This window comes from Drosophila willistoni, chromosome 3R (assembly GCF_018902025.1).
Source record: "Drosophila willistoni isolate 14030-0811.24 chromosome 3R, UCI_dwil_1.1, whole genome shotgun sequence".
Taxonomy (NCBI): domain Eukaryota; kingdom Metazoa; phylum Arthropoda; class Insecta; order Diptera; family Drosophilidae; genus Drosophila; species Drosophila willistoni.
In genome coordinates, this window is record NC_061086.1 from 8,761,543 (window position 1) to 8,785,913 (window position 24,371).

A 24,371-nucleotide genomic window follows, 5' to 3' on the forward strand; every position below is an offset into this window, starting at 1 on the left:
CTAGTGAAAGAGCAAAATTGAAGAGCACAAAAATAGCGTGTAGTCGCTTTTAACGTATTCACTGAACGGTTGTTCAAAAAACACTGACAAACCAAAAGCCGAACGTTTAGCTGTTTGCCGTTCAGCGGCGTTCGCGAGGCCCCCAAAAACATGGCACGCTTGGTGATAAAAAGGCAAGCCATGCCAGCAGGGCATACATATAGAGATAGCGATTCGACGACAACAAGTGCACAAATGACGCTCATTCCCACTCTTTGTCTGTCTCTCTCTTCGTTGCCCTAGCAGTCTTAATCTAGCTCTCTCTCTATAGAAGAAGATTTGCCATTTGTTTCTCTGTAAATATATTTGTATGTATGTATTTAAGAAGAATTGTATATGCCTATACATATAGATATGGCACGCTCTACAATTTAGTTGTTTTTATGATTTGCTGAGAGGCCAACTTTATCAGGAAATACATACAAATACTTAAAAAGAATGCCGTTAGATCCTTTACTATAGCCAGTGGCTCATCATATCTTAAGCAAAGAGAGTGTTAAAGATAATTCTGATTTACCTATGTTATGGTCTTGCGCATCTGCTCATATTTATTCTAGTTCTATTCTCAGATTTATTTTTAACTCTTTTAGAATGATTGAGCAGTTTAAGCTTTATGTGAATTAAAATGAATCTGGGTCTTTTGAATCTAAGTTTAGTCTTTAAAGAGCTCACAAATTGCAGTTACCAAAAGTCTATAAAAAGGTTTTTTTCGAAATCACATAGATATACATAAGTTCCTTTTTAACATTGAAAAAAGTATTCCAACATTTTCAAACACCTAAAAGTAAGGTGAAGGATTTATTATTAACAATCATGTTGTGCCTTAGATCAATAAATTCTATTTTGATTTTGTGGAGTTCGTTTTTAAAACTGACCCTTTTATATCCTTGTAGATGGTTTTATGAAATTGATCAGACAGTGTGTAAAGCTGAGTCGATATAGCCGTCAACTAGAAAGCTACTGGAATAAGACTTGGTATTAATAGTCGGATTAACAATAAGTCGGATCGGACCACTATAACATATAGATGTCATATCAAGCGCTGGTTTTCAGCGTTCGAAAAGTCTACTTTATTGAAATGAATGTTGAATGAATGATATGAACTTTGGCCCTGTCATAAATATTTTTAATTTATGGTGCAAACAAAAGAGATTTGTAATTTTTGTATTGCCCCAAGCTCAGTCTAAGCTCTTTTTATAGTTTTTTGTAGTCTAAACATAATTGAAATAAACGCATATGAAAAAATCCTTAAATACAAACAGTTTTCGTAACCAAACTCATCCATAGAAAGCAATAGAAATCCATTAATATATTCAGCCTTTATCGACAATAAATAATGAGAAAATATATAAAAACACAATAATCTGATAGTATTGTCTAATCAGAGAACAATTGTATTGTACCTTCTATGATGCCCCATTAGTCATTTATGTTGAATGTAGTTTAATTGATAACATTACCAATTGATAGCTTAGTATATACCAAAAACCTCATTCACGTCAAACAAAAACAAAGTAAACAGATTTGTTGATGTATTTTTATTACATAGTTTTAGTAGGTAATCCATTTTTTTTCTTTTTTCATTAATATTCCCATTTGACTTAAATTATATAAATATCATTTTACCATACAATTAGATTTACGTCTTAAGAGTTGCTTTGCCTGTCTGCCTTTTCTCATACAATAAATGTTTCTACATACATAATTCTCCTACATTAATTATCATTTAGACATAATGTTGATCCAATATAGAATAGAAACTTAAGTAAAATAATTTCTATTTAATTAGGTTATATATTCCAATAGCAAATAAATAAATTTTATCTAATTAAAATTAACTAGGATTAAAACTAAAGGCCAAGTACTGTGTTTGGGGAGGGAGAAGGGAGCTAAAAATAATGAAATTTAACAAATATGTGGACGGATATGCATTGGATATAGAAAAAAAATCAATAACTTAATGGGTAGGCATACTGATATAAAGCTAAAAATATATATAGTTGATAAATCGGAGGCAAAATAAGAAATATTTACATGAAACGTAAGTTTTATTACTTCTTTTATAAATTTTATTTAAATATATTTCTAAGCCATTTCCCAATTTTGTGTTCTGTAAATCTTCCTAAATCTCTGATTGCTGCTTATCTTTTTCTTTTTTGTTTTTTTTTTTAAGTGTAAGAGTATCGAGAGTATACTGTATTCTTGTTTTTTGTCTTTTTTGGTTTTTTGTTTTTGTTTTTTTCTTGGTTTCTGGTTTATACATTTGTCGAAAACAGTAAAATCGCTCCAAAACTTGTTTCATTTTGTTTTGTTCAGTGATTTTGTTTTTGTTTTGTTTTTTTTCTTTTGGTTAGCTACTAAAGTTTGTTGCATTTCATTTGTATCTTGTTTTCACTGTTGTTGTACACAATATAATTGTATATATATATATATATATATATATATATATATATGTTTATGTGTGTCTGTAGGCATTTATGTATTTATATACTGGTATCTGAGCAGATTGACTTTGTTTGCAAAAAATGTACGAGTATCTTTGAGTTAGTCTTAGTGTTTAAGGAAATCAAAATAGATGACTAAATAAAATGCATAGTTTTAAACCGTGATTTGGACTGTTAATTACCCTTTACTTGCTTTAAGATTCAAGAAAGGTGATTACGTAAACGGTTTTAGTCATGATAAGCCTTTGTCAAATCATTTAGAGATCTATTTTTTTATATAGGAGATACCCAAAAGCAAACTCAATGAGATCAATTAAGTTTAATTCTGATTTTGATCAAATATTTAACATTGCAAATAATTTCAAAATTTTTCTAATACTTATAATTGTTGTTAATATTTTCTTCAAAATTAAGTATTTGCCCATTTGCCAATGCTAATTATAAATACAAATACATGACTAAGATATTTCATTGATTAAGATATAACCTTTTAGCCTATAAATTATAGGGTATGGCTATTGATCAACTAATTAGCATATATATCTATATATTTTTTTACATATGTCGGAGCTGGTTATATTTTTATTGAAGGTTTTCTATCTTATCTCACAATCGAAAGAGAAAAACCCATTGAAAGTTTTTAAAGTTAAAGAGAGCAAAACTGAAGAGAAGGAATGGCATAAAGTTGTGTTAAGACTTTTACTGATAAAATTTTGCCAAGTGAAAATGTATACAGACATAGTTATATATATGTACGTGTATATGTAAATGTCTGTATATACATACAAATATTGATTAAGACGAGGCTAGTCTAATCAGCAAACAATGTGGGGCTTATCAAAACTGTACGTAAATAGCAAGTCTCTTACTTTATATGTATATATAAATGTGTGTGTATATTATATATAATAAAGACAACCAGCCCAACAAACCGGCACCATTATCTGACAGACCAAAAAGCACTTCAATTCGGACAGAAATCTATGTATGTATGGCTTCTGTACGGGTTTCCTAAAAATCGAAAAAAAAAAAATGAAAAGAAAACACTTACAACTAGACATAGGATCGAAATTAACCCTTATCTATCTGGCTGATTTCATGACTACAGAACCGTTTACAAATAATAATTCATATATATTAATAAACCTTTAAAATTGTGACAAAAAGGGCTGGGCGGTAGGGTTGGGACAATTTTAAAGATTTCAATCAAATTAGTATACAAAATAATTTAGAATGTATATAAATTGTGTGCATAAATAAAAAGTGTCACTCCATTTAGTCCTATATAGATGTATGTATTATAAATATATATATACCTATGCATGTAAGTGTGTGTGTGTGTGTGGGTGTGTATGTACATATGTCCGGCTATGATTACACTCAAATGGCGCTAAACAAATTGCATAACTATATACAAATTACCATTCTAGGCCAAATGAGCGGGGCCAAACATAGAAGATTTCTATTTAGCATATTTTTTAGAGTTTAAGATTTCATTTTGCTTCTTTTTTTAAGATTTTTACTTGGACAAGGAAGAGTTTTGTGATATTTCAATACATATACATATATGTTGGTTGCTCACCAAATGAAACGACTGACCACGACGACTTGGGACTAAGACTAGAGTTATACATATAAAGATTCATATACATATATAGATATATATATGTATATTAAATTATTATGTATATGCTATACAGTTGCCTTTATAATAATAATAATATATATGTAGATATAACTGTATAAATTTTCTTTGCAATTTGGTTTTTTAAGTTTTTTGTGGTTTTTGGAAAAATATGTTTTCTTCTGTTTTCCTTATTTGCTAAATATTTCTCTTAGTTTTTTTATTTCTTTTTTTGTTTTGTTTACTAAATATGTTTTTTTGCTTGTTTGTTGTTGTTTTTTTTTTGTTTTTTTTTGTAAAATATACATACATATACAATATAATTATATATATATACACATACACATTAGATATATCTTTGTAATCAGTTGTAGATACATTTATAAGAAAAAAACGTCATTTGGTGTATTACTTTCATGTTTGTTTTACAATTAATTATAATAATAATTGGTTAACTAAATCAATAAATTTATATAATTATAGATTCGAGTTATTTTATTAGGAAAACAAAAGGATATACTTGGAGATCGCAGAAAACCCTGTCAATAAGTTATTTTAATCGCATAATGGCAAGTTTATGTATGGCAATGATATGGTAAATATTAATAATACATTTTTCTGTTTTTCTTTTTGTATTTTATGGCTTAAACATAATCCAGAATTTCAAATCAAATCTATATATGATAAAATTTCTGTTTGTTTTCCAAGGAACATAATTACAAAATGAGTTGAAAACGAGAGATACAGAATTAGTCCGTAAGCATTTGGATATTTATCGATGTGAATGTAAATTGCTTTCCACCCATTTATATAGCGATGTCTGTGATCGGGCCACCCATTCAACATTGGAAGCAACGCTGCTTAGCGTCATATTCAGAACCGACATTCCCGGACCGCGTCCGAATCGATGAACCAACGATTTTAGCTGGAAATAAATCAAATTGCATTAGTATAGGAAACATTATCAATATATTGCCGGAAATGCCTAGCAAAAATATATATTTAGATAGATACTTGGAATAATAATTTGACGAATATGCTCAAATCGACTCCTATTCCTTGCTAGTGCTTGACTTTTATTACCCACTGTAAATTGGTTTAATTTGCTTAATGTTTTTACCTCATCGTAATCGAACTTTGTGGCGCCATATTGCGTTATGGCCGATATCACTTTGGCGAAACTTATGGTACCAGCACCCAGACGTTTCTCCAGCTCAAACCATTTGGCCTGAAGAAAACGACAGGCCATGGCGCCTCCTGTGGGTGTGCCTGCAATGGCCTTAAGCACCTGAACGACCTCCTCGGTGGGCAGCATGGTTACGTGCGAGAGCAAACGATTTTGAAGCCAAGCATCTTTGGTTCTTCCCAAAGCCCGTAATAGTTGCATACGCTCCACAAAAGTCTCGGAGGTCCGTTGAAGGATGACAAATCGTTCCCAGCAATGTTGCCAATAAATATATTCACCCGAAAGAATCGAACCCGTATAGACCACCTGCAAGAGTTAATAATATTAGTTGAAATGACTTTTGGGACTTCTCTTCGATGGGGATTACCTCTCTTAGATTGGGTGCTATGGCCGAGCCATTGTAATACAGATATTGATTCAACATATTTTTAGCTTTCGATATGCTATCAATATCCTCCCACAATACCGAGGCCAGCAGCACTTCGGGGCGCATGAGTCTACAAAAACAAAACTTGTTAGCTTAAGGACTCAAGTTCTTTGTATATCTCACCTTGTGGCCACATCTCCTTCGTCTATCCAGCCGACTTTCTCCATAACCGTGGTTATTTTCATTTTAATGAATTCACTTAGCATCAGAAAACATTCCGAATACTTTAATATGCGTCGCCATTTCTCCAAATGACGCACTGCCAACGCCATGGGACCATAATGTCTTTCACTGGGCAAATATTGTATCATATTCATTGTAATCTCACAGGGCAATAGATTTGCATGGCACAAAGTAAAAGCATCTGAGAGTAGTCCAAGTCGATCCTTGAAAGTGAAAAGTAAATTCAATTTAATTAAATCGATTGTTCTAATTTCTAGTTAATGGATGTAATACTTTACCTCACTGCTAAACCGTTTGGGATTGTTGGCAAGCTCCTCGATTAGATTAGCATAGTTATCATCGTTATATACAACGCGATAGTAACCATTTTGTATGGCATTCACTTTAATCCACTTGACATTCTCTGGCACATTAAATGTAACTAATGGGCAAATAGGAAAAAATAATTAAAGTTAAAATATATGAGGTAGGGATTTGCGAATTCCACTCACCATCGACATTCTGCATCCAGAGAGTCTCACTCACATTATTGATATCGGTGACATAGGTAACCGGAAAGATCCATTTCATATGGGGCACAGCCTTGTGCTTATTCCCATGAGATGATGGTGCCACTGTGCTGGGTATATCAGTGGCATTTACTGTGGTCTTGTTATAGTTATTACCATCGTACGATTCATCGTGAATGGCCAGGAATTCGGCTGGCCTGAATGGACGCTGAGATATGGATATACTATTGCCCATTTTGGTGACAGTAAGCAGTGGGAAACCCGGCTGATGTGTCCACAGTGTCATCATGTCCTTGATATTCTTTGATCCGTTGGCTTTCTTAGTGCAAATGGTCCACAAATCTGTCGGTTCGGCAGTCTTAAAGCGATTCATCTTGAGGAAGCTACCCAAACATCCACGGAAACGATCCTCGCCTATGGCCGTGTGCAGCATGGAGAAGATGGCAGCTGTTTTCTGTACAAAGAACTCCTCGTTGTTGCCATCGTGACTGGTGCCATTCATGATGCTATCCCAACCCTGAATGGCATCGATATCTAGGGCAGCTGTGGCCATCTTAAGCAAATACATTTCACGCAGCGGCCAACTCTCTTGAAGCGGGGCCAACGCATGTATTCCCAGGTACTGGATAAGTCCTTCCCATAGCCAGACATCCTTTAGAACCTTACGTGAGGTAATTCCTCCAAAGAACTGACGGACCATAGCCTCGGCAATGCGCAAAGCACTAAACTGATATTGTTCCGAGGTAATCGACTTGGGATCTGTCAGAAAAGACGTCTTTAACGTCACCAGACCCAATGACGATATTAGATTCCGATCCAGCGAGGGCAAAGCCACAAAGTCCACTTTAGTCAGAGGATAACTGATGTCCAGCCAAGTTTGAAGATATTCCAAGACATCTCGTGAGGTGTGCAGAATAAACGAAGAGCGTGTTAGCAGATCTCTTGGAGCATAAAACGTATACGAGGGTGCTCGCTTGATGGATGAGCTGGTGGATTGTGATAATGCTGTAAGATTCGATGGCTTCCCATTGCTATGTCCATTGATAATCACAGGCAATGCCGTTGTCATCATGGCCAGGAGGCTAGCATTCTGTCGCGGCGTTAGATTCACATTCAACGAGTGGGTCAAGGCAGTGATATTACGGACCGGAGGATTTTTGCTCTTCATCTGAGTGAAATTGTTCAATTGGGCTGATTTCTTGCCTCCGGCTGCAGTGGCTGGTGCCACTGTGGTGGGTATATAGGCGGCGGAGGGTTGCAACGATTCCCTTTGGAAGTCACTTACCACCCAGGCAACAGCATCGGCTGGCAATGGCGGTGTCTCAATGAAGTCGTCACGCAACTGCAAAAGATTGGAAAATAATTCAATTAATAACTATTTATCCACAAAAGGAGGCAATAGTTTTTGGACAATTATCTCAAGTCCTTTCGCTGAGTGTAACTTACCAGACCTGTACCCATATAGAATCCTACATCCTCCGTGGTGTGAACTATAGAATTGGATAGGCCTATATGGAAACGATCACGGAATACGGAAACGCGAAACGGAGCCCGTACATGCGGCTCATCGAAACACGGAAAGGCCCTTCTTGCACCATTCGGTCTAAATACAGTAGCTGCCAGTAATCTGCAGACAAAGTTAACTTCATTAATAATCAACGGCAATGTCTGCAAATGCTTACCGTTCCAAGCCATTGGAGCTCTCATATTGATCCACATAGAAACCTTCCGGCTCGGGATTTAGTTTCGAATACCAACGCAAATTTAATGTATAATTGGATTTCTTTTTCAGCTTCTCTTTCACCTCAATATAAAGTTGCTGACGCGGCGGAAACTCCAATACCTTGATAATTTTCAATGCATAGCCCTTGGGTCCAGGGGTCACAAGTGCCTTTTGGCCATGAAAGAAATGCAAAAAATGAAATCAAATCGCAGTCAAGTGGGAGTCCGATAACACTAATTGGCATAATTTGCATGGCACTGCCACCAACTCACCTTCTCGGTGACATTCAAATCCTGAATGTGAAGCACAATGAAGTTGGTCTCCTTCTCCACATGCAGATCGATGGTTACTTGACCTATCGCCGGGCACCAAGGGGAATAAAAGAATGGAAAATCGCATTAGATGAGCTTTCTCTCTTAATTTGCATTCACCGTCAAACGGATGAATGAGGTGGGCACCTTTCACGTCCAGCGTCGTCAGATTGGGGTGTATTGTCACCATGTATCGCATGGGACGCACACTGGTTGGCAGCGTCTTCTCCAGCCAAGGGAAGGGCTCCCCATTTGTTGCAATCGGATTGAAGGGCTGTGTGTTGTTCTCTTCATCCGTTTCATGGCCAGATGTCGTTTTACCCGTACAGGAACAGTCTGCAATTATCACACACACAAACGCAATGAGCATTATGAAGCTATAGTCCGTCAGAACCGACATGAGAATGAGATGGAATGACTTTTGATTGGATTTGGGAATTGCGGCTAAGCACATTGAATCGATGCTTACATGTTCTTAAACCAAACTGAGTTTTACACCATTAACAAGAGGTAGAAAAATTAAAAAGATTAAAAACAATAAACTAGTTAGAAAATATATTAAATGTATAAGAAAACAAAAATAGCTGGCATAGAATCATTCAAATGCTGGGGACAAAGGGAATCATTTTGTTAGCATATCAAGGAGAAGGATTCTAAAATATATATTAAACTAAGGAGTCGTTCATAAACATAATGACTTTGATAAATATTTAACAATTGAATTACATATACTTGGAGAAACGATTAGACAAATAAGTGAAGATCTTCTGTATTATTTTAAAGATTTTTCAGTTATCAGAATAATTGATAACGAAAAGGCCTACGAATTGTTAAGGAAACCTTTGTTATTGTCATTACGATCATCCCTAAACTAAATTTTTTTATCCAAAAATATTACCGAACCCTTGCTTGATCAAAAAGAAATTCTATCGCTTCCTGTAAAGTTACAAGGACTTTAGAGATCTCTTATTAATTTCAGTCCAATAGCTAAACTTCCTAGGCCAGATCATTATAGGTAGAAACACCTAAACTAACTACTAAAATGTCCTTATCACAACGAATGTTTATAGATTGTTTTCTTCTTTATTTCTTCTTATTCAATATGAGGCTTAGCTTTAATTGTTTTTGTCCAAAAAGTACAAATGGAGAATATATACATACATATATCTGTTTACCAAAGAAACTCAAGTAAACATCCTGTTAATATTACATGAACGACTTCTTTAATAAAGATTATAAATACAATAAAAAATATATAGAAACTAATAACATCTAGGAATAAATCTACTTATTATGATAAGAGTCTTTGGATGGCAATGGCGGATCTACGAATGTAAAATGGCTGCGAAACTTCGCCCCACAAACTATACAATGAGCATTCCCTAATAAAGAATTTGTGAGCTACAAGGCATACTTTAAGGGGCAAAGTTTACCCATTTTCACAGTCCTAGATCCGCTTTAGTCTTGTAGTCGATATACATACATACATATACAATTTTAAATGTTTAATTACATTTATAAATGATATCAAAACGAATTTCTGTAAATGACATCAAATGCCTTTTTCAATGAATGATATTATTGTCTTCAATTGACTTTATAATGTCTTATGTAATGTACAATATCTAAAAAGACAATGTAAGGGTTTAAGAAGGAAATAAACTAAAGATTACATCAACATGCTGAGAAGTTTGATGGGTTTTGTTTATTGATTATATATAAGTACCAGCTAGAAGGTTTTTTGGGTTGAAGTATTTGTTACTCACATTTTTACCAATCAAACAAGCATTTATAGAGAAATTTGTTCATAGATATATACGCATATATAATTATTATATATATGTATATATATTTAGGTATTTAAAAAACATTTTGTTTTACCAAAAATAATCAAAGAAACAACAATATGAAAAGAAGTTGAAAAGAAAATTATACAAAGATATTTGTTGTTGTTTAGAGATATATATATATATAAGGACTTTGAATAGGTATAGCATATTATTAAATATATATGTATATATATTTATGTACTGAAGGTATGTAACTTATTAATTGTGACCAATTTGAACAATTTAAACCAACTTTAATTGGAGGTATAAAACATTAAGTTGTTAGTTTGCCTATTACTTTACATAGCAGGAAATGCAACAATAATTGAGTTGGAATTATGCATATCAGTCAACAGTGGGGAAATACAGACACACACACACACACACACACACATCCACATCCATGAAGACCTTGCTTGCTGCATAACAAATACAATTAGCCTGCAATGCCCCCTTAGGTATGCAACACAAGATATTTCATGTTTGCACTTTACATAATTTTGCAATTGAATAATATCCGTCTAGTCCAGACTCTCATCTCTCACCTTTCAAATGCCATCACTCTCTTGTCATGCGGTATCAGAGGATTGCATATCATCATCATCATCAAAGTGCCCTATAACAACAGCATCATGAAAGGTAAAAGCATCTTTCCATTTATAGACCCTTCCACTTCCCCATCCCCTGCCCTCCCCATCCATATAATGGCATGTCCTTTGGTTTGAGTTAATACTGTTAAAAGCATATTACATTCTGTGAGAGTAATGAGTATTAGGACAGCTTTGGCTGACGTTCAGCTGTGTGGCCTTGTCTATGTTTGCACCACAAAGGCATCAGACCAGATCCCTATGCTTTTCCCTGTGATTAGTTGGGTTACTCATCGTTAAAATTTGTCTCAATTAGTAGAATTTAAAAATAATACATGAAATTTATGTAAATTGCCTATAAAGTAGTCAGTCATTGAAATCAAGTATGAAGGTTTCAGCTGAGAGATAAATGTAATGTGTTTGGTTGTTCTGTAATCATTAGCTTTATCATCTAGATCGAAGTTGATACTTCTTTATAAAATTAAAAGCCTTATTGCATTTTTAATTCCAAAAATTCCTACTTAAAGTATTAAAAATCTAACACAGGCCAACATTTTTGAGGCAAAAAAATGTGTTTCAAGTTTAATAGATCCTTATAGTAATTTGGGGGTGCTGATCACGGCCCTGTACTAAGTTTTTTTTCATCACGTTAGGATTTAAAAAAAGACGTTGGAATTATTGACCACATTTGCAATATTTTGTAGTATATATAAACAAATTATTCTACTAAAAACATTATTATTTTATCCTATTAATATATAAGGTATGATTTAAAAGCAATTTACAAAATATCAAAGAGTAAAATGAGTAAAATTTGAATTAAGAAGTATTCCCTATAGAATACTAGACGAATTTGCAAGTTTTTAATTTTTTAAAGAATTATTGGAATCTTATGCATCTAACATATTGTTTATTAATAGGTAATGTTTGCAAGCCAGATCTATTTTGCTTGAACAGAAAATTTTAAAATCCGTTAAAAATATAGAAAAACAATTTTTAACTTTCTATAGTATACTTTTGGGTGCCTATTTTCGAATCCTATATCCCCTGATATCACAAAATCTGGATGTGATGGACAAAAACCGAGTTAAGTTAAGGTCACCAAAAATTATGTCGGCCTGTGTAATTATTTCGGTCTGACCACGATTTCAAGTTATTTTCAAACATAAATCACCTTAATTCCGAAAGATTTCCTGCTGGAAATGATTTTTTCTCATTAAGGGCTAGAATCCGTTTTAATATATAAAACTTAATAAAACTATAATTGAAATATTATTAACTAAAATCGAATGATTTGAACACGAGTAATATAACTTGAAATAGAATACGCAAATTGGTTTGTTTATTTATATTATATATAGGTAGATAAGTTGGGAAAATATTGAGACCTATTGGTCGAAATTAGAAACACGAGTAGACTTTAACGCTTAAGTTTCAGTCTAAAGAATATAACACACAAAACCTATAAAATAGCATAAGTCTCGCAATAGAGTTCGAGAGGTAAAATATAGTTTAAGTAGTTTTAAGCAGATTTCAAACGTTCTCAATGACTTAAGAGATCAATCCTTATATATACATTTAATATATAAAAGATGTTTCTTAAATTGTAATTTCGTCAAGGATAAATTAATAACTTTCTGCTTCAATAATGGACTCAATCCAACTATGAATCACTCGCTCAACTTAATATGTGAGTATATAAACAATAACAATGAGTACAAATCAGCAAAAACTTGCCACACAGACAGCCAGACAGACCGACAGACACATAGACAGACAGTCTCACTCACACATAGCCCCACAGTCACACAGACACAATTGCAAACATATCCGGCATTAAAAAAAAAGGATAAATAAATAAGTAAGATGCCCCATTCTACAAGCCGAACCCTTCGCGCTATATATTTCTTGTTATTTTATTTTATTTTACTTCTCTTTTTTTACGTTTTTGTTCGCCCTTCATTGTGGCGGAAAATCAAATAAAAATGGAAAGAAAAAGATTGCAAACCGAAATGCAAATATATACATATATATACCTATATATAAGTGTGAGTGTGTATGTGTGTGTGTGTGTGTGTGTGTAGGTTTGTATGTATGTACAATGCAACCTACCATTTTGCGGTCCAGCGTAGGCAATGATAATGGCTGTCAGGAGTAGGGATCCAAGGACGATACCGGCAACAAGAAGGGCCCGACGCTGCGAGCATACAGCGACTCCGGTGCGCGTCTGGCGGCCACCGCTCGATTCGCCACCTGGTAAAATGTAATTAAAATCAGTCATGATGAATGTCAACGAGACACACAGGAATAAAAGCAACAGGATGGAGGGACCATTGGGCAAATGGGAATACGAAAAAAACAAAAAAAGGATTGGTAAGTCATTTTATATTCAATATTTGATGATAAATTGTTTGCTTTGGCAATTGCAATTGCCTTTTTTCGTTCAAGTTTACCTGATAGAAATGCACAATCATCTAAGTCCGGATCATTGGTCATTTCGATACGCTCGCGACGCCAAATTTTCGAGCCTCTCTGACCACCGCCAACGACCGAAATCTTAACGGGGCCGATATCTCTTTGTCTTCCGGCCAATACGAAACGTTTTCAATTGCGTTCACAAAATGGAAACGCCGCGTTTTTTTCACAAAAATTTAATATTGATATTGAGAATTATGAAACGATTTGTCCTATCAGTGAACTCTACGGAAACACACGAAATCACAAAAAAAAATCAGATTTTCAGTCGTTAGCAATCACGTGACCAATTGATTGTGAACCCTTTCGAACCGTTCGACCTGTTCTGATTTAAACCTATGGTCACGTTTTCATGCATATTTCATTTCAGGTATCCAAATTCGCATCGACAAGCTGATAATCTCCTCTCTCAAATACTCATAATTTATGCAGTCACACACCAAACCCCTCTTAGCCCAAAAAACGAAAAGAAAAACCGTTCTGAGGGGCGAGATGGAAAAAAAAACAAAAATTCAAACAGATAATGTGAGAGTAAACTTTACTTTCCCCCTGATTTTTCTTTCCTTATTGCCGCAAAAAAAAATAAGAAAAAAAAGAAGAAAACTGACGAAATTTTGCTGTTGCCGCCCTTCCGGTCTTGGCACCGGCATATACACATACACACTCCCCCTTTCGACCCCACCATCAGCATCAGCTTCAGCTTCGTCTAGTCAGCCGGCAGTCCCCCTGTTGTTTCCTTCCTATCCCGTCAGTTCATTTGTGGACTATTTTGGCTGGGCTGGTTGTCTGCAGTCTTAAATTTTTGCCTCACAAATTCAATGTCGCATTGAGTTTTCCGAGCGAAAAGCGCTTTCAACGCCCAAAAATCAACCCCCCAAAATATATGTATGTCTGTATTGGGGTATATAATGTACACACATATATAGGTATATCTTGTTATGTATGTACTCTGTATGGCTTTGTCGGCTTTTATAGTTGCCCGTCTCTCTCTCGGTATCTGTGTGTGTGTGTGTGTCTGTGTGTGTTTTAGCCGGCTTTTGGTCCGAGTTTGTGTCTGCTTTTGAGCAGCACTTGAAATTGTTCAAGTTGTTGCTTGAAGCATCATTCGACCAATTATTTGCGGTTGAAACGAAGAAAATCAACCATGATTCATTCCAAATTAAATACTAAACCAAAAATTATTACCCAAGCTATCAGAATGATGATATCAGTTAAGAAATTTATTATTTAAATATAGATTATATATTTGGAATGCTTAATAAGTATTAAGAGATATTGCTTGTGTTCTCAATTACAAATTCATGTGCAAATCACAAGTAATTAAGCAATTTATGTTGCCTAATTTTATGGGCAGAGAGAGCGAGAGCTTTAAAAGGCTCCAAAATTTGTTAGAGGCCAATAAAAAATAATTAAATGTGAATCTGTATATAATCTAGATAATGTGGGTACGCATAAACAATTAATTAAGACGTTATGCTAAGTGCCTAATTTAAAAAAGGAGGGGCTAGCTAAAATAGGAGTTTGTTAGTTAAATGTGCTGCTTATTTGCCTTGCTTGTGCTTTGGTTTTCTTTTGTTTCTAAAACTTTGCACTTATGCCTTAAAGTATGCTACATTTTAGTAGCTTAATGTCAATGTCAATGATGGTTCGCGGCTCTACGAACACGTTTCATGGCAATTTTAGTTTTTATTTTCATTTTTTTTTTTCGTGACAATTTCCATTTATGGTGTTACCTCCCTCACACTTTTCGGTAGAAAAGCAACAATCGTGTTAATGTCAATGCATATGACAAGACTCTTTTCCATTTTTTGCTTTCTATAGGCATTGGAATTTGTTTACATTCTCATTTTGTGTTAGACTAACAAACAAAACATTTGAATTAAGCTAAGAAGCAACAATAACAACAAACTCAGCAGGCAGCCTTTTGCGGCATGCGGCCTAATCAGAGAGCCATAGAGAGCAAGTAGGAGGTGAGAAATGAAAGAGGCTTAGAGAGAGAGAGAGAAAGAGAGCGTGGGTGGGTGGAAAAGTGAAAGAGAAAATCTCTCAAACGCATATTGCAGCTGCTTTTGGAAGGACTTCAATTTGGAGAGAGTTTACTGCAAAAACGAGCCCTCACTCTCTCTCCATCTCTGCTCTCTCTCTCTCTCTCTCTGTTACTATTTCTTCCTCTCTGGTCTTTGACTGGAATCTGTGTTTTGAAAATGAAATGTCAAAATGCAAAACGAAAGCTCAACAGCACGGCACAGTGGCACAATTAACGCAACTTAAAACTTAAAATTATTATAAAATTATTTGTGGTTGAATATTTAAAACAACTTTTTAACAGTTTTTTCGTTTCTGGATTAAAACTTGACTTAATTTTTGATTGGCCTTTGTGGTTTATATTTTTGACGGACCCAGAAATTACAAAATTTTCAAAATTGTCCCTCAAAAGTATGCAACAAGCTATAAATTTGTTATTAGATTGTTTTGGTTTGCAGAAAGCACCACTTTTTGTCCAAAAAATAATGATTATTGGCTTTAAGAAGGAGCAAATTTTTCGCGGTTACCCATAATGGAATATTTTAGAACTAATCTTTAATGAGTTTTAAAACATTTTTGCAATGTAGAAGCAAAAGGTGAGAGAAATGGTGAAAAGTCTATAAAACTTGAAGTAATTTCACATTTCGAAACGTGTATCCACTGTGCCCTGTCAGCTGTGTATGTGTACATGTGTGTATCAGTGTGTAAGTGAATTTCCTTCTCTATGTCTTATGCGGCTTTTCTTTCATTTGGTCGCGGCATTTCGCTTTGCTTTGGACTCATCAAAATGCGCGTATATATGTGTGTCAATAGTGCGCTTTCCAGTCTTTTTTTTCTCATTTTTTCTTTTCTTTCAGTTTTTTATCCCCCTTTTTTATTTTATTTGCTACTGCTCCCCTTTTGGCATTTTTGCCACTTGACTGAATTGTGTGAGTTGTTCCTTTAAGTCCTGTGTGTTTTTATTTTGCTTTCAACTTTTGGGTCTAGTGATGGACAATTTTCAAAGGACATAAGCTTTTAAATTTGACAAAGGACATTTTTCTTAGTAAATTTTCTTTTGAACACGTTTTCTTATTCTTTTTTGCACTCACTTCAAACACTCGAACTCGAATTATCGTTATTAATTTACACAGTAAAAGCACAAAAGTTGCTTGATGAGGAGTGGAATGGATTACCGGGAGAGGGGGGCAAGGGGTCTTTAGGGATGGGGAACGGGCAGCACGCGACGCATTCGTTGTATGTGTGTGAGTGTGAAAACTTTTCTTTTCTTTTATTATATTTTTGGTTGTTGGTATATATTTTATTTTTGTTGTTTGTTTTTTGTCTTTTTTCCGAATATTTTATATGTGATTCGACGCTTCATTCAGTTTGTCACGCGCTTTTCGATGCGTTTAAATGCGCGTACATTTTCCAACTGAACTGGATGCTGTTTTTCATGGTTTTCTTTTCATATATAAAACTTCTCCCCCTAACTGTGAAAAGGCTTTTCTATTTCCAGCAACCACCCCCTTTGGCTGTCTTAACGAGATGTCGACTGTCCCTCCTCCACAAAGCCCTTCAACAAAATAAAGCAGCGCATGTCCACTCTCTCTCTCTGCAATTATCTCTCTCTCTCTCTCTGGTTCTTAGACTATTCGCTCACCTGCAAAAATGAAAATGAAATTTCTATGGATCCCTTGTGTGGCGAAACTTGTTTACAAAAAAAAAGAAAAAAAGTACTAGAAAAAATCAAATGAGAAACTGTTTAGTGAAGTGTTGCCAAGCAAACGCATAGCCACCCCTAAACACCCATCCAACTGTCGCCCCCTTTCCGCTCCCTTACCAGCCACCTTGGATATATCTACCCATCCGACCTAGCAAATGCAGTTCCTTTCGTTTCAGTTGTGTTTATCATGTGTTCAATCATTAAAACTTCGCCATTTAGGGGATGGCACTTGCTTTAACCATATATTTTGTTTGGCATTTGGCTTTCTATTGCCTACTTTCAGGCATTTTGCCTGCTAAAAATAAGTTAAGGATTTTAATTAGATTTTCGCACGTTGGCAAAAGTTGCCATGACAAAACACACTCCATCGTTAACAAACTAACATGCGAAAGGAAATAAAAGAAAACTTTTCTTTATGTTTTTTTTGCTTACACATATATCCAAAGAAGTCAAAGTTTGCAATCGGCAAAAGTCGTGTTGCGGTTGGCGGTTGGTTGTATCTCAAAACTTTTGAAATATATATTGAAAAGTTTGTCCTGTAAGATAACTGCAATGTCCTACTTTTATACACTCAAGTTTTTATATTAAGTTTGTAAATGCAATATAAGATTTTGTTGCCAGTTTCATTGCTAGTTGTTTGCAGTTTTCAAAAATCATTAACAACCAAATGCTTAGTTCGATTCTTGGACTTGGAATAGGCATGTACTTTAGGGCATCAGTGGGGACAATGATTGGAATAAAAATAAAAGTGCTTTGCAAGCTGTTTTCAGTTAACAACACAAAGTCGAGGCATACGTTTCATTTGTCAGCGTTAATTTCATTTCACAGGGTTTCCCTATTCAATTGTGATTGCCAAAGTCATCATCCCCTTGCTCCACACACATCAACCCCATGCACATTTGCGTCCCCCTTAGTATTTGCTGTCACATGCAAATTTACTGCCCACACTTGCCATAGGCCTTATACATACATACATCGATACTTGTCCATGTCACATTCACACGAATACATGCATGCATGCATACATATGTAAAATGTATTGAACAACCATCTATGACAAATTTACCCCCGCCCTCATTTCCACAGGGGCCACAAGTGGGCAAGCAACATTCTGGGCGCCAGAGATGAGTTGTCGACCCTGAACGAAATGTGGTGGTTGCGGTTAAATAATCGCTCTTTATGAACAATCAATAAATTTAAGCTGTGTCTCCATGTCAATGCGATTACTTGGCGGCATTTGCCCGAATATATATTGGACACTAAAGATGTGAAGAGCTCCCTTATTTCTTTTTCTATGAATTTTATATTAAGATTCACTTTTCTTTAAAGAAAAATCAAATTTACTAAAGCAGAGCCTAAAGAGATAAGCCTATTATGTAGCTGATATACGGAGATCCCGATAACTAGCTATTTGGGGGTTTAATATCTTAAACACAAATAATTATCTCTTTTGAAGGGAAATGAAGTGAAGTTTCCTTTTAACCACCTTTGAAAAAGATCTTGAATACGATTTAGTGTCTTAAAAACACATTAAAGGCAAATAAGTTGAACCAAAAATCTAAAATTTAAAGTTTTTACCTATAACCTCGTCCGCTTTTTATATGGGAGAAAGCGAAACACGTTGTTTGATATGGTTATATTTATTCTATCCAACTCTAAAATTATAAAAATTGTATCAGAGATCGAAAAATAGATCAGCAAAATTTTAAGATATGACTAAATATTTACTTGAATCTCTAAAAAAATGAGTTTTTGCTAGAAGGATACAAAAGAATGTCCTCCTTATTTCAACTATATGTAAATTATTTCTTACTTAAACCATAATTTTAAAATGCGTAAACACGTTACCCATGTAAATAATGCTGTAATGAACTTACAGCAGATAACATATAAAAACGAAGAATGTCTAGAACTGACTTCTACTTGGTCTATTGAGAATTATATCTGCCTAATAGATTGTTTCCTATATAATTTATCTTTCCATTAAATTAAATTTTCTATGACATATATGTATAATAAAAGTTATGAGTACTCCATAATACACCTAGACCTCGCTTTGCGTTGGGGATACGTTCCAAAAAAACACGACGCAAACTGAAACGACGCAAAGTGAATTAAGATTTTCTATAGGCAACCATGGAAAGATCAAAGATAGGTTCCCGGGCCATGAAAATACTACTTTTTAGAAAGAAAAATTTAACAAAGTAAACATTTAAAAACAAAAATGTTATTGCACTCATTCATTAAAAAAAAAAACTGTTTCCATTAAATCAAAATAACCTATTCAATTATTTATCTTTATGAGTTTTTAGTGGCTTCGTTCACCAAAAGTTTGTCCAGAGTTTGGTGAATAGCTTTTTTTTGTAAATTTAAATAAATTTCTTGGTAGCAGTTGATGTTTGCAGCTACCGCCTGGGATACCTTAAAACTTCTGTCATTGTCAGGATCGTTTTTTATGAAAATTCTCCATTGCTTCGTCAATCAAGCCCATCGCTTTTGAAATTTGTTTGGAGGTTAAACACTGTTCTACGAACATTTCTACTAAACCCCGAGTTTTGATAGCAAGACGCAATTATAAACAGAAGTACATAGGTAAGCTAGATGTCAATGTTGAAAAACGTAAAACTGCCAAAAATTCAAAGGCAATGTTGGTAAAAGTTGATATTGGCGTTGCCACAATAGCTGATTAAGAAAAAAAAACTTAAACACTCGAACTCAAAACAACGCAACAACGAGAATATAACGACGCACAGTGAAAATTAGTACTAATAAAGCAGCGACGCAACTTCGAAAAAATGCAAAACGAAACGACCTCGGTCTAGGTGTATTACAATATTTAATTATTATATTTAAAGGATTCCAAATATTTATATTCCAAATTTACCTTTTTCACGTCAGTTATTGATGTTATTATGACATATCCAACAAGTGACCAAATTAAAGGTGCGAAAAAGGACAAAAATTTAAAACAAACTTCATCTGCATATATACTACGCAAGTCTAGATAATAAATTTGATGGCTATAGCCTTCGAGATTAAGATATTTATGCAGGAAGATATTGCTATCCGCTGTTGACGTAGATCATGAATATATATCCAAGTATAAAAGATATAGAGTCCATAACGTGTCTGTTTAATGCTTGTTAGTAAGTTTAATATATAATTTCACTCTACGATGATTTAATATAATGAGTTTACAACTTTTTTTTCTTTAAATTAATAAACATTGACAGTGATTGCCGCTAAGGCAAATTATATAAAGTTTTTACATTTTTACATTTTATTAACACAGCATTAATTAATATTCAATTTGTCCAATGATGAATGCTTGAAAGTTGGCTAATTTTAAAGAGTTTTGTTATGCAACATAAAGCCAGATTACACACATTTAACCTTTAAGCCTTTTGCACACCCTTTTAATTTATAAAGCATTTGAAAGCTTTTAGCCACTAGAGAGAAACAGACACACACATACACACAACCAAATAGACCCACATCCTTTCAGTTTGATGAATTTACAATAATTTTAATTAATTGGCGGTCCGTGTTGAAGAAGCCACTTTAAGATGCCTCTGAAGCAAATAATGCAAATCGTATAGAATGTTAAAGGAGAAGCTCAACTCAAGAGCTGGCAATGGCAATCGATATGGAGTTTTTGCCATTTGGATCAATTGAAGCGGGCAAAACTAATTGTGCAGAAATTGAGAATGGTCCCTGGCAATGGAGCACAAAAAGAGGGAAGCAAAAACGGCAAAAAAAAGTAGGTACACATACAAGTGTGCTTGGCTTGGCATGGTCTCAAGTGGCGTTTCAACAAGTTTTTGAGGCCTGTAACCGCAATCCGGGTTTACCGCCTGCCTTTTGGGCAAAATAAACCATTTCCATTTAATTACTGAGCGCTGCCTGTTGTGAGCTGCATCCATGAAGGGATATGCCTTTGCCTTTGTAGTTGCATTTAATTGTGTTTCGCTTGCACCATTTGCAACAATTGCAATTGTTACTCTGGCTCCACTGCTCTACCCCGAAATGTTCGTAGTCGTCGTCGTCGTCGCTCTTGAAGGCTTCTTCAACGTAGTGATGTTTGTTGTTAGTCGCCTGCCAGTTGCCATTTTCCATTTACCCATTTGCATTCGCTTTCCGTTTCGGTAGCGAGAAACCCTTCATCTGGTCTACTCTCTTCCTGTACTCATCAACAGTTTGAAGTTGCTTGCCTGACCCAGAAACACATTTCCCCATTACATCTACCTCACTGACTCTTTCTCATACTCATCACTTTCACTCATATAGAGTGTGTCAGGATGTATACACACACACACACACACACTCATTCTGTCATACACATTTCCCAACGCTCTATGCTTCTTTGCCGCTTCAATTGTTTCTTGTAGCCCCATTTTTATCTAGCTGGAATACCCGGGACTTCTTTATTTGAGTCAAGCCTTGCGTTGCATCGCCTCGCCTCGCCTCGAGTGGCAGGAGGCGGGAAGAGAGAGAGAGAGAGCCCATTCAGCTTGCAATCAACATCCAACGCATCCTGCAATTATCAACATCAGCAAATTCCAGCAACATGCCAGCAGGCAGCCACCTTAAAAGTTAAACATTGCCTACAAATGTGGCTGAGTCAAGTGGTTACTCCACTTTATGCATCCTTAATTGCTCGGTTGCCGGTGACACGACACATCATGGCACTCTCCCTCTCTCGCTTTCTCTTTCCCTCTCGTACACACTTGTATATATGTATGTATGTCCTGTTCCCGTGACACTGATTTGGCATTGGGCATGGGGACATGGGCATCGGCATCGGCATTGCATCGTCTCCGCATCATCCACAATTGCCGGCGGCATGCCCAAGTGGCAGCGATTTGTATCACAGATAAAGTCAACATGATGTTGCATATATGTTTATATTTAACTTTCCAACACAATCTCAGATGAGACGCCAACAAGCGTTCATCAACGCAAAGTGAAGGAAAAGCATTTGTCTTAAAAATTTTGGTTTTCAATTTAAATTTAATATAAAATAACTTTAGAAAGGATTTGAAATGGTTTAGAAACGTAAAACTTGAGAAAGTCTGTTGGTTGTTTAGAAAAACTTTCGGAAAAGGATTTTCTATTTAACCTATCTTTTGTTTTTAATAGAAGATAGTTATAATGATATAAGGACACGTAAAATTTCAGATTTCTAGACTAGAATATTACCCTAAGACAACCAAATAAACAATGACTAAATAAAAATGGTTGCATTTTAAACGAAAAAGAATTTTCAATTTAATAATCTACATTTTTAGGGGTTTTCCCTTAAATATGATGAACTCATTATTGATATGAAATTAAAATTTCAACCCCCTTTTGGTGAGTGATGTTTTAAATTATAATTAATAATAAATTATTCCACCCATGAGACAATTTTCTGAGGTCAACATTAAGAAATACACCCACCCACACAAATACACACACACACACGCACAGAAATGTTGCCACAAGTGGGAAATACTTGAAATTTAGCATACGACAGAGAGGTCCTCGCCATCTGCCCCCTTCTAGGTTCTCCATTTGTGGCAGGGTGGACATCTGTCAGAGTCAGCAACATGCTGAAAATGCCGCCAAATTGCCGCAGGCCAACGGGAAGGAATACAAAGAAAAAAAGAAAAGAAAAAAAAAACAAAACACAAAAGAACTGTGACGTAAAAAACGGAAAATCTTGCCGAGAGATGTCATGGTAGGCCAGACAAAATGGGGTTGACATTCATTACGTTTACTTGCGGTCTGTGGGTTTGAGCCAACGTGGCGTATGAGCATATGACGAACGCTATTCCACAGCTTCCAGCAGGATAACGCGCATTTTAAATTTCTGCTGTGTTTTATTTTGTCTTTCACATTTCGCGTAATTAAGAAAAAAAAACAACAACAGCAACTTGATGAATAAAAGTGGCCCAAAGCGTAAGAAAGAAAGTAGTGAGGGATGGGATGGGGAGGGGAAATTATGCACAAGTGCACATCCTCTGCTAAAAGGATAATACTTTGATAATTTGAAGAGACGCCTCAAGTTAAAGCACCTTAAGGCAATTGCAATTGCTTAAGCAAACACATTTAAATTTCAATGTAAAGGGATTAAGGACACTTACCAAAGGTAACACCATTTGTTTGCTTCTCTTTATCCTTCTCCTTATCGCTCTTTTCGCCGCCCAATGGCTCCAGTTCGATGCCATCCGTTGTGGCCACTTTGTAATCGCGTTTCGACATATTGCCACAACAGAAGCCACAACATAACATTCGTCCTATCTTGTAGGCTTGTGGTTTAAGTGGCGCCGTCTTGGATGAAATTTCAATGGTTGGGGACAATGGGCGGGACTAGTGAGGGCCGCTCTAGTTCTCTAGATATGTTGTTTTCGTTAAGTATAAATAGATTTTGATAGAAGACTATATTATGTCGATTCGGTGAGTAGTTTTGATTGTGGCGTCTCGATTTTGTTTACTTCGAAAATTGGTCCAGTTGTTCACATATATGTATTTGTTCTTATTGTTGTTTGAAAATCTGTAATTAGGAATAAATATGTTAACAGTTTTAAACTAAAAAAATCGGTCTTAGATATTGATTTTTCAACAGTTTAAGAGGTAGAATATTGCTCTGGTTCCCTACTTTTTTGTTCTCCGGATCCAGGATCGATTGCTCTTGTTAGTTTAAACATTCAGGAGTATCCTTCACAGGATATTAAGAACTTAGTTCCATTATTTTAAGTAATATCCTTTCAACAAGCAATCACTTTTATATAGCAAATTATTTGTCTGGACTGTGAAATGAAGGGAACTTTGCTCTCTTAAAGGTCTTTTAAGTAAAAGAAACATTTTCGACCCAAACATTGTTTAAAGCCAAATCATAGAAAGAATTCATATGAAAAAGTATAAACTTGTTAAAAACAATTAATACATTTGCAGCATACTGCATACTTTACGGGGTAAGGTTCATTCATTTCACAGTCTTACATCTGCAGAATATATTGCTAAACGGAGCCAAATGTTTAAATATCTGCTTCACATTAAGAAGAAAGCATCCTCCTCGGTTGTTGCTTAACGGCAAGGTGCTACAAACAGAAGCAAAGGCAAAATACCTGGAAGTAGTCCTAGACAAAACATGCAGAATCAAATGGTCGAAACTAAACTGTCTGATAAATGGGAAAAGCAAATTTCCACTAAGATGCAAACTATATAGTGTCATAATAGCTCCTCCGTGGAGATATAGAGTCCAAATCTGGCTCCAGATTCTAAGAGAAAAAAGGTACAAACTTTTCAAAACAAAGTTCTGC

The 24,371-nt window shown here is 35.1% G+C and overlaps 1 protein-coding gene across 3 annotated transcripts; it reads right to left on the reverse strand.

Moving 5' to 3' along the window:
• Positions 1 to 4,807: 4,807 nt before the first annotated feature.
• LOC6651688 (endoplasmic reticulum aminopeptidase 2) lies at positions 4,808 to 23,589 on the reverse strand. Of its 3 annotated transcripts, XM_002073265.4 has the most exons (13): positions 16,454 to 16,623; positions 13,316 to 13,562; positions 12,975 to 13,115; positions 8,594 to 8,782; positions 8,408 to 8,490; positions 8,095 to 8,303; positions 7,859 to 8,039; positions 6,395 to 7,754; positions 6,182 to 6,324; positions 5,844 to 6,106; positions 5,661 to 5,790; positions 5,228 to 5,599; positions 4,808 to 5,032 (listed from the first exon to the last, which is right to left on the reverse strand). In XM_002073265.4, the coding sequence occupies exons 2-13, from the start codon at positions 13,356 to 13,358 to the stop codon at positions 4,880 to 4,882; spliced, it is 3,267 nt and encodes a 1,088-aa protein (XP_002073301.1). In that variant the 5' UTR covers positions 13,359 to 13,562; positions 16,454 to 16,623; the 3' UTR covers positions 4,808 to 4,879. The 3 variants fall into 3 exon arrangements, with proteins under 3 accessions (XP_002073301.1, XP_023036278.1, XP_015032104.1); XM_023180510.2 differs by lacking the exons at positions 13,316 to 13,562; positions 16,454 to 16,623 and adding an exon at positions 23,193 to 23,589 and having other exon boundaries at positions 8,594 to 8,734; XM_015176618.3 differs by lacking the exons at positions 13,316 to 13,562; positions 16,454 to 16,623 and adding an exon at positions 23,193 to 23,589.
• Positions 23,590 to 24,371: the final 782 nt, after the last annotated feature.

Coding starts and splice junctions, on each gene's coding strand:
- LOC6651688 (XM_015176618.3), bottom strand. CDS start 23,340: ATGTTATGTTGTGGCTTCTGTTGTGGCAATATGTCGAAACGCGATTAC. Junction 13,116..23,192: donor AACAAATGGTGTTACCTTTG/GTAAGTGTCCTT, acceptor ACATTTTACCAG/GTGGCGAATCGAGCGGTGGC. Junction 8,783..12,974: donor CTACGCTGGACCGCAAAATG/GTAGGTTGCATT, acceptor TGATAATTGCAG/ACTGTTCCTGTACGGGTAAA.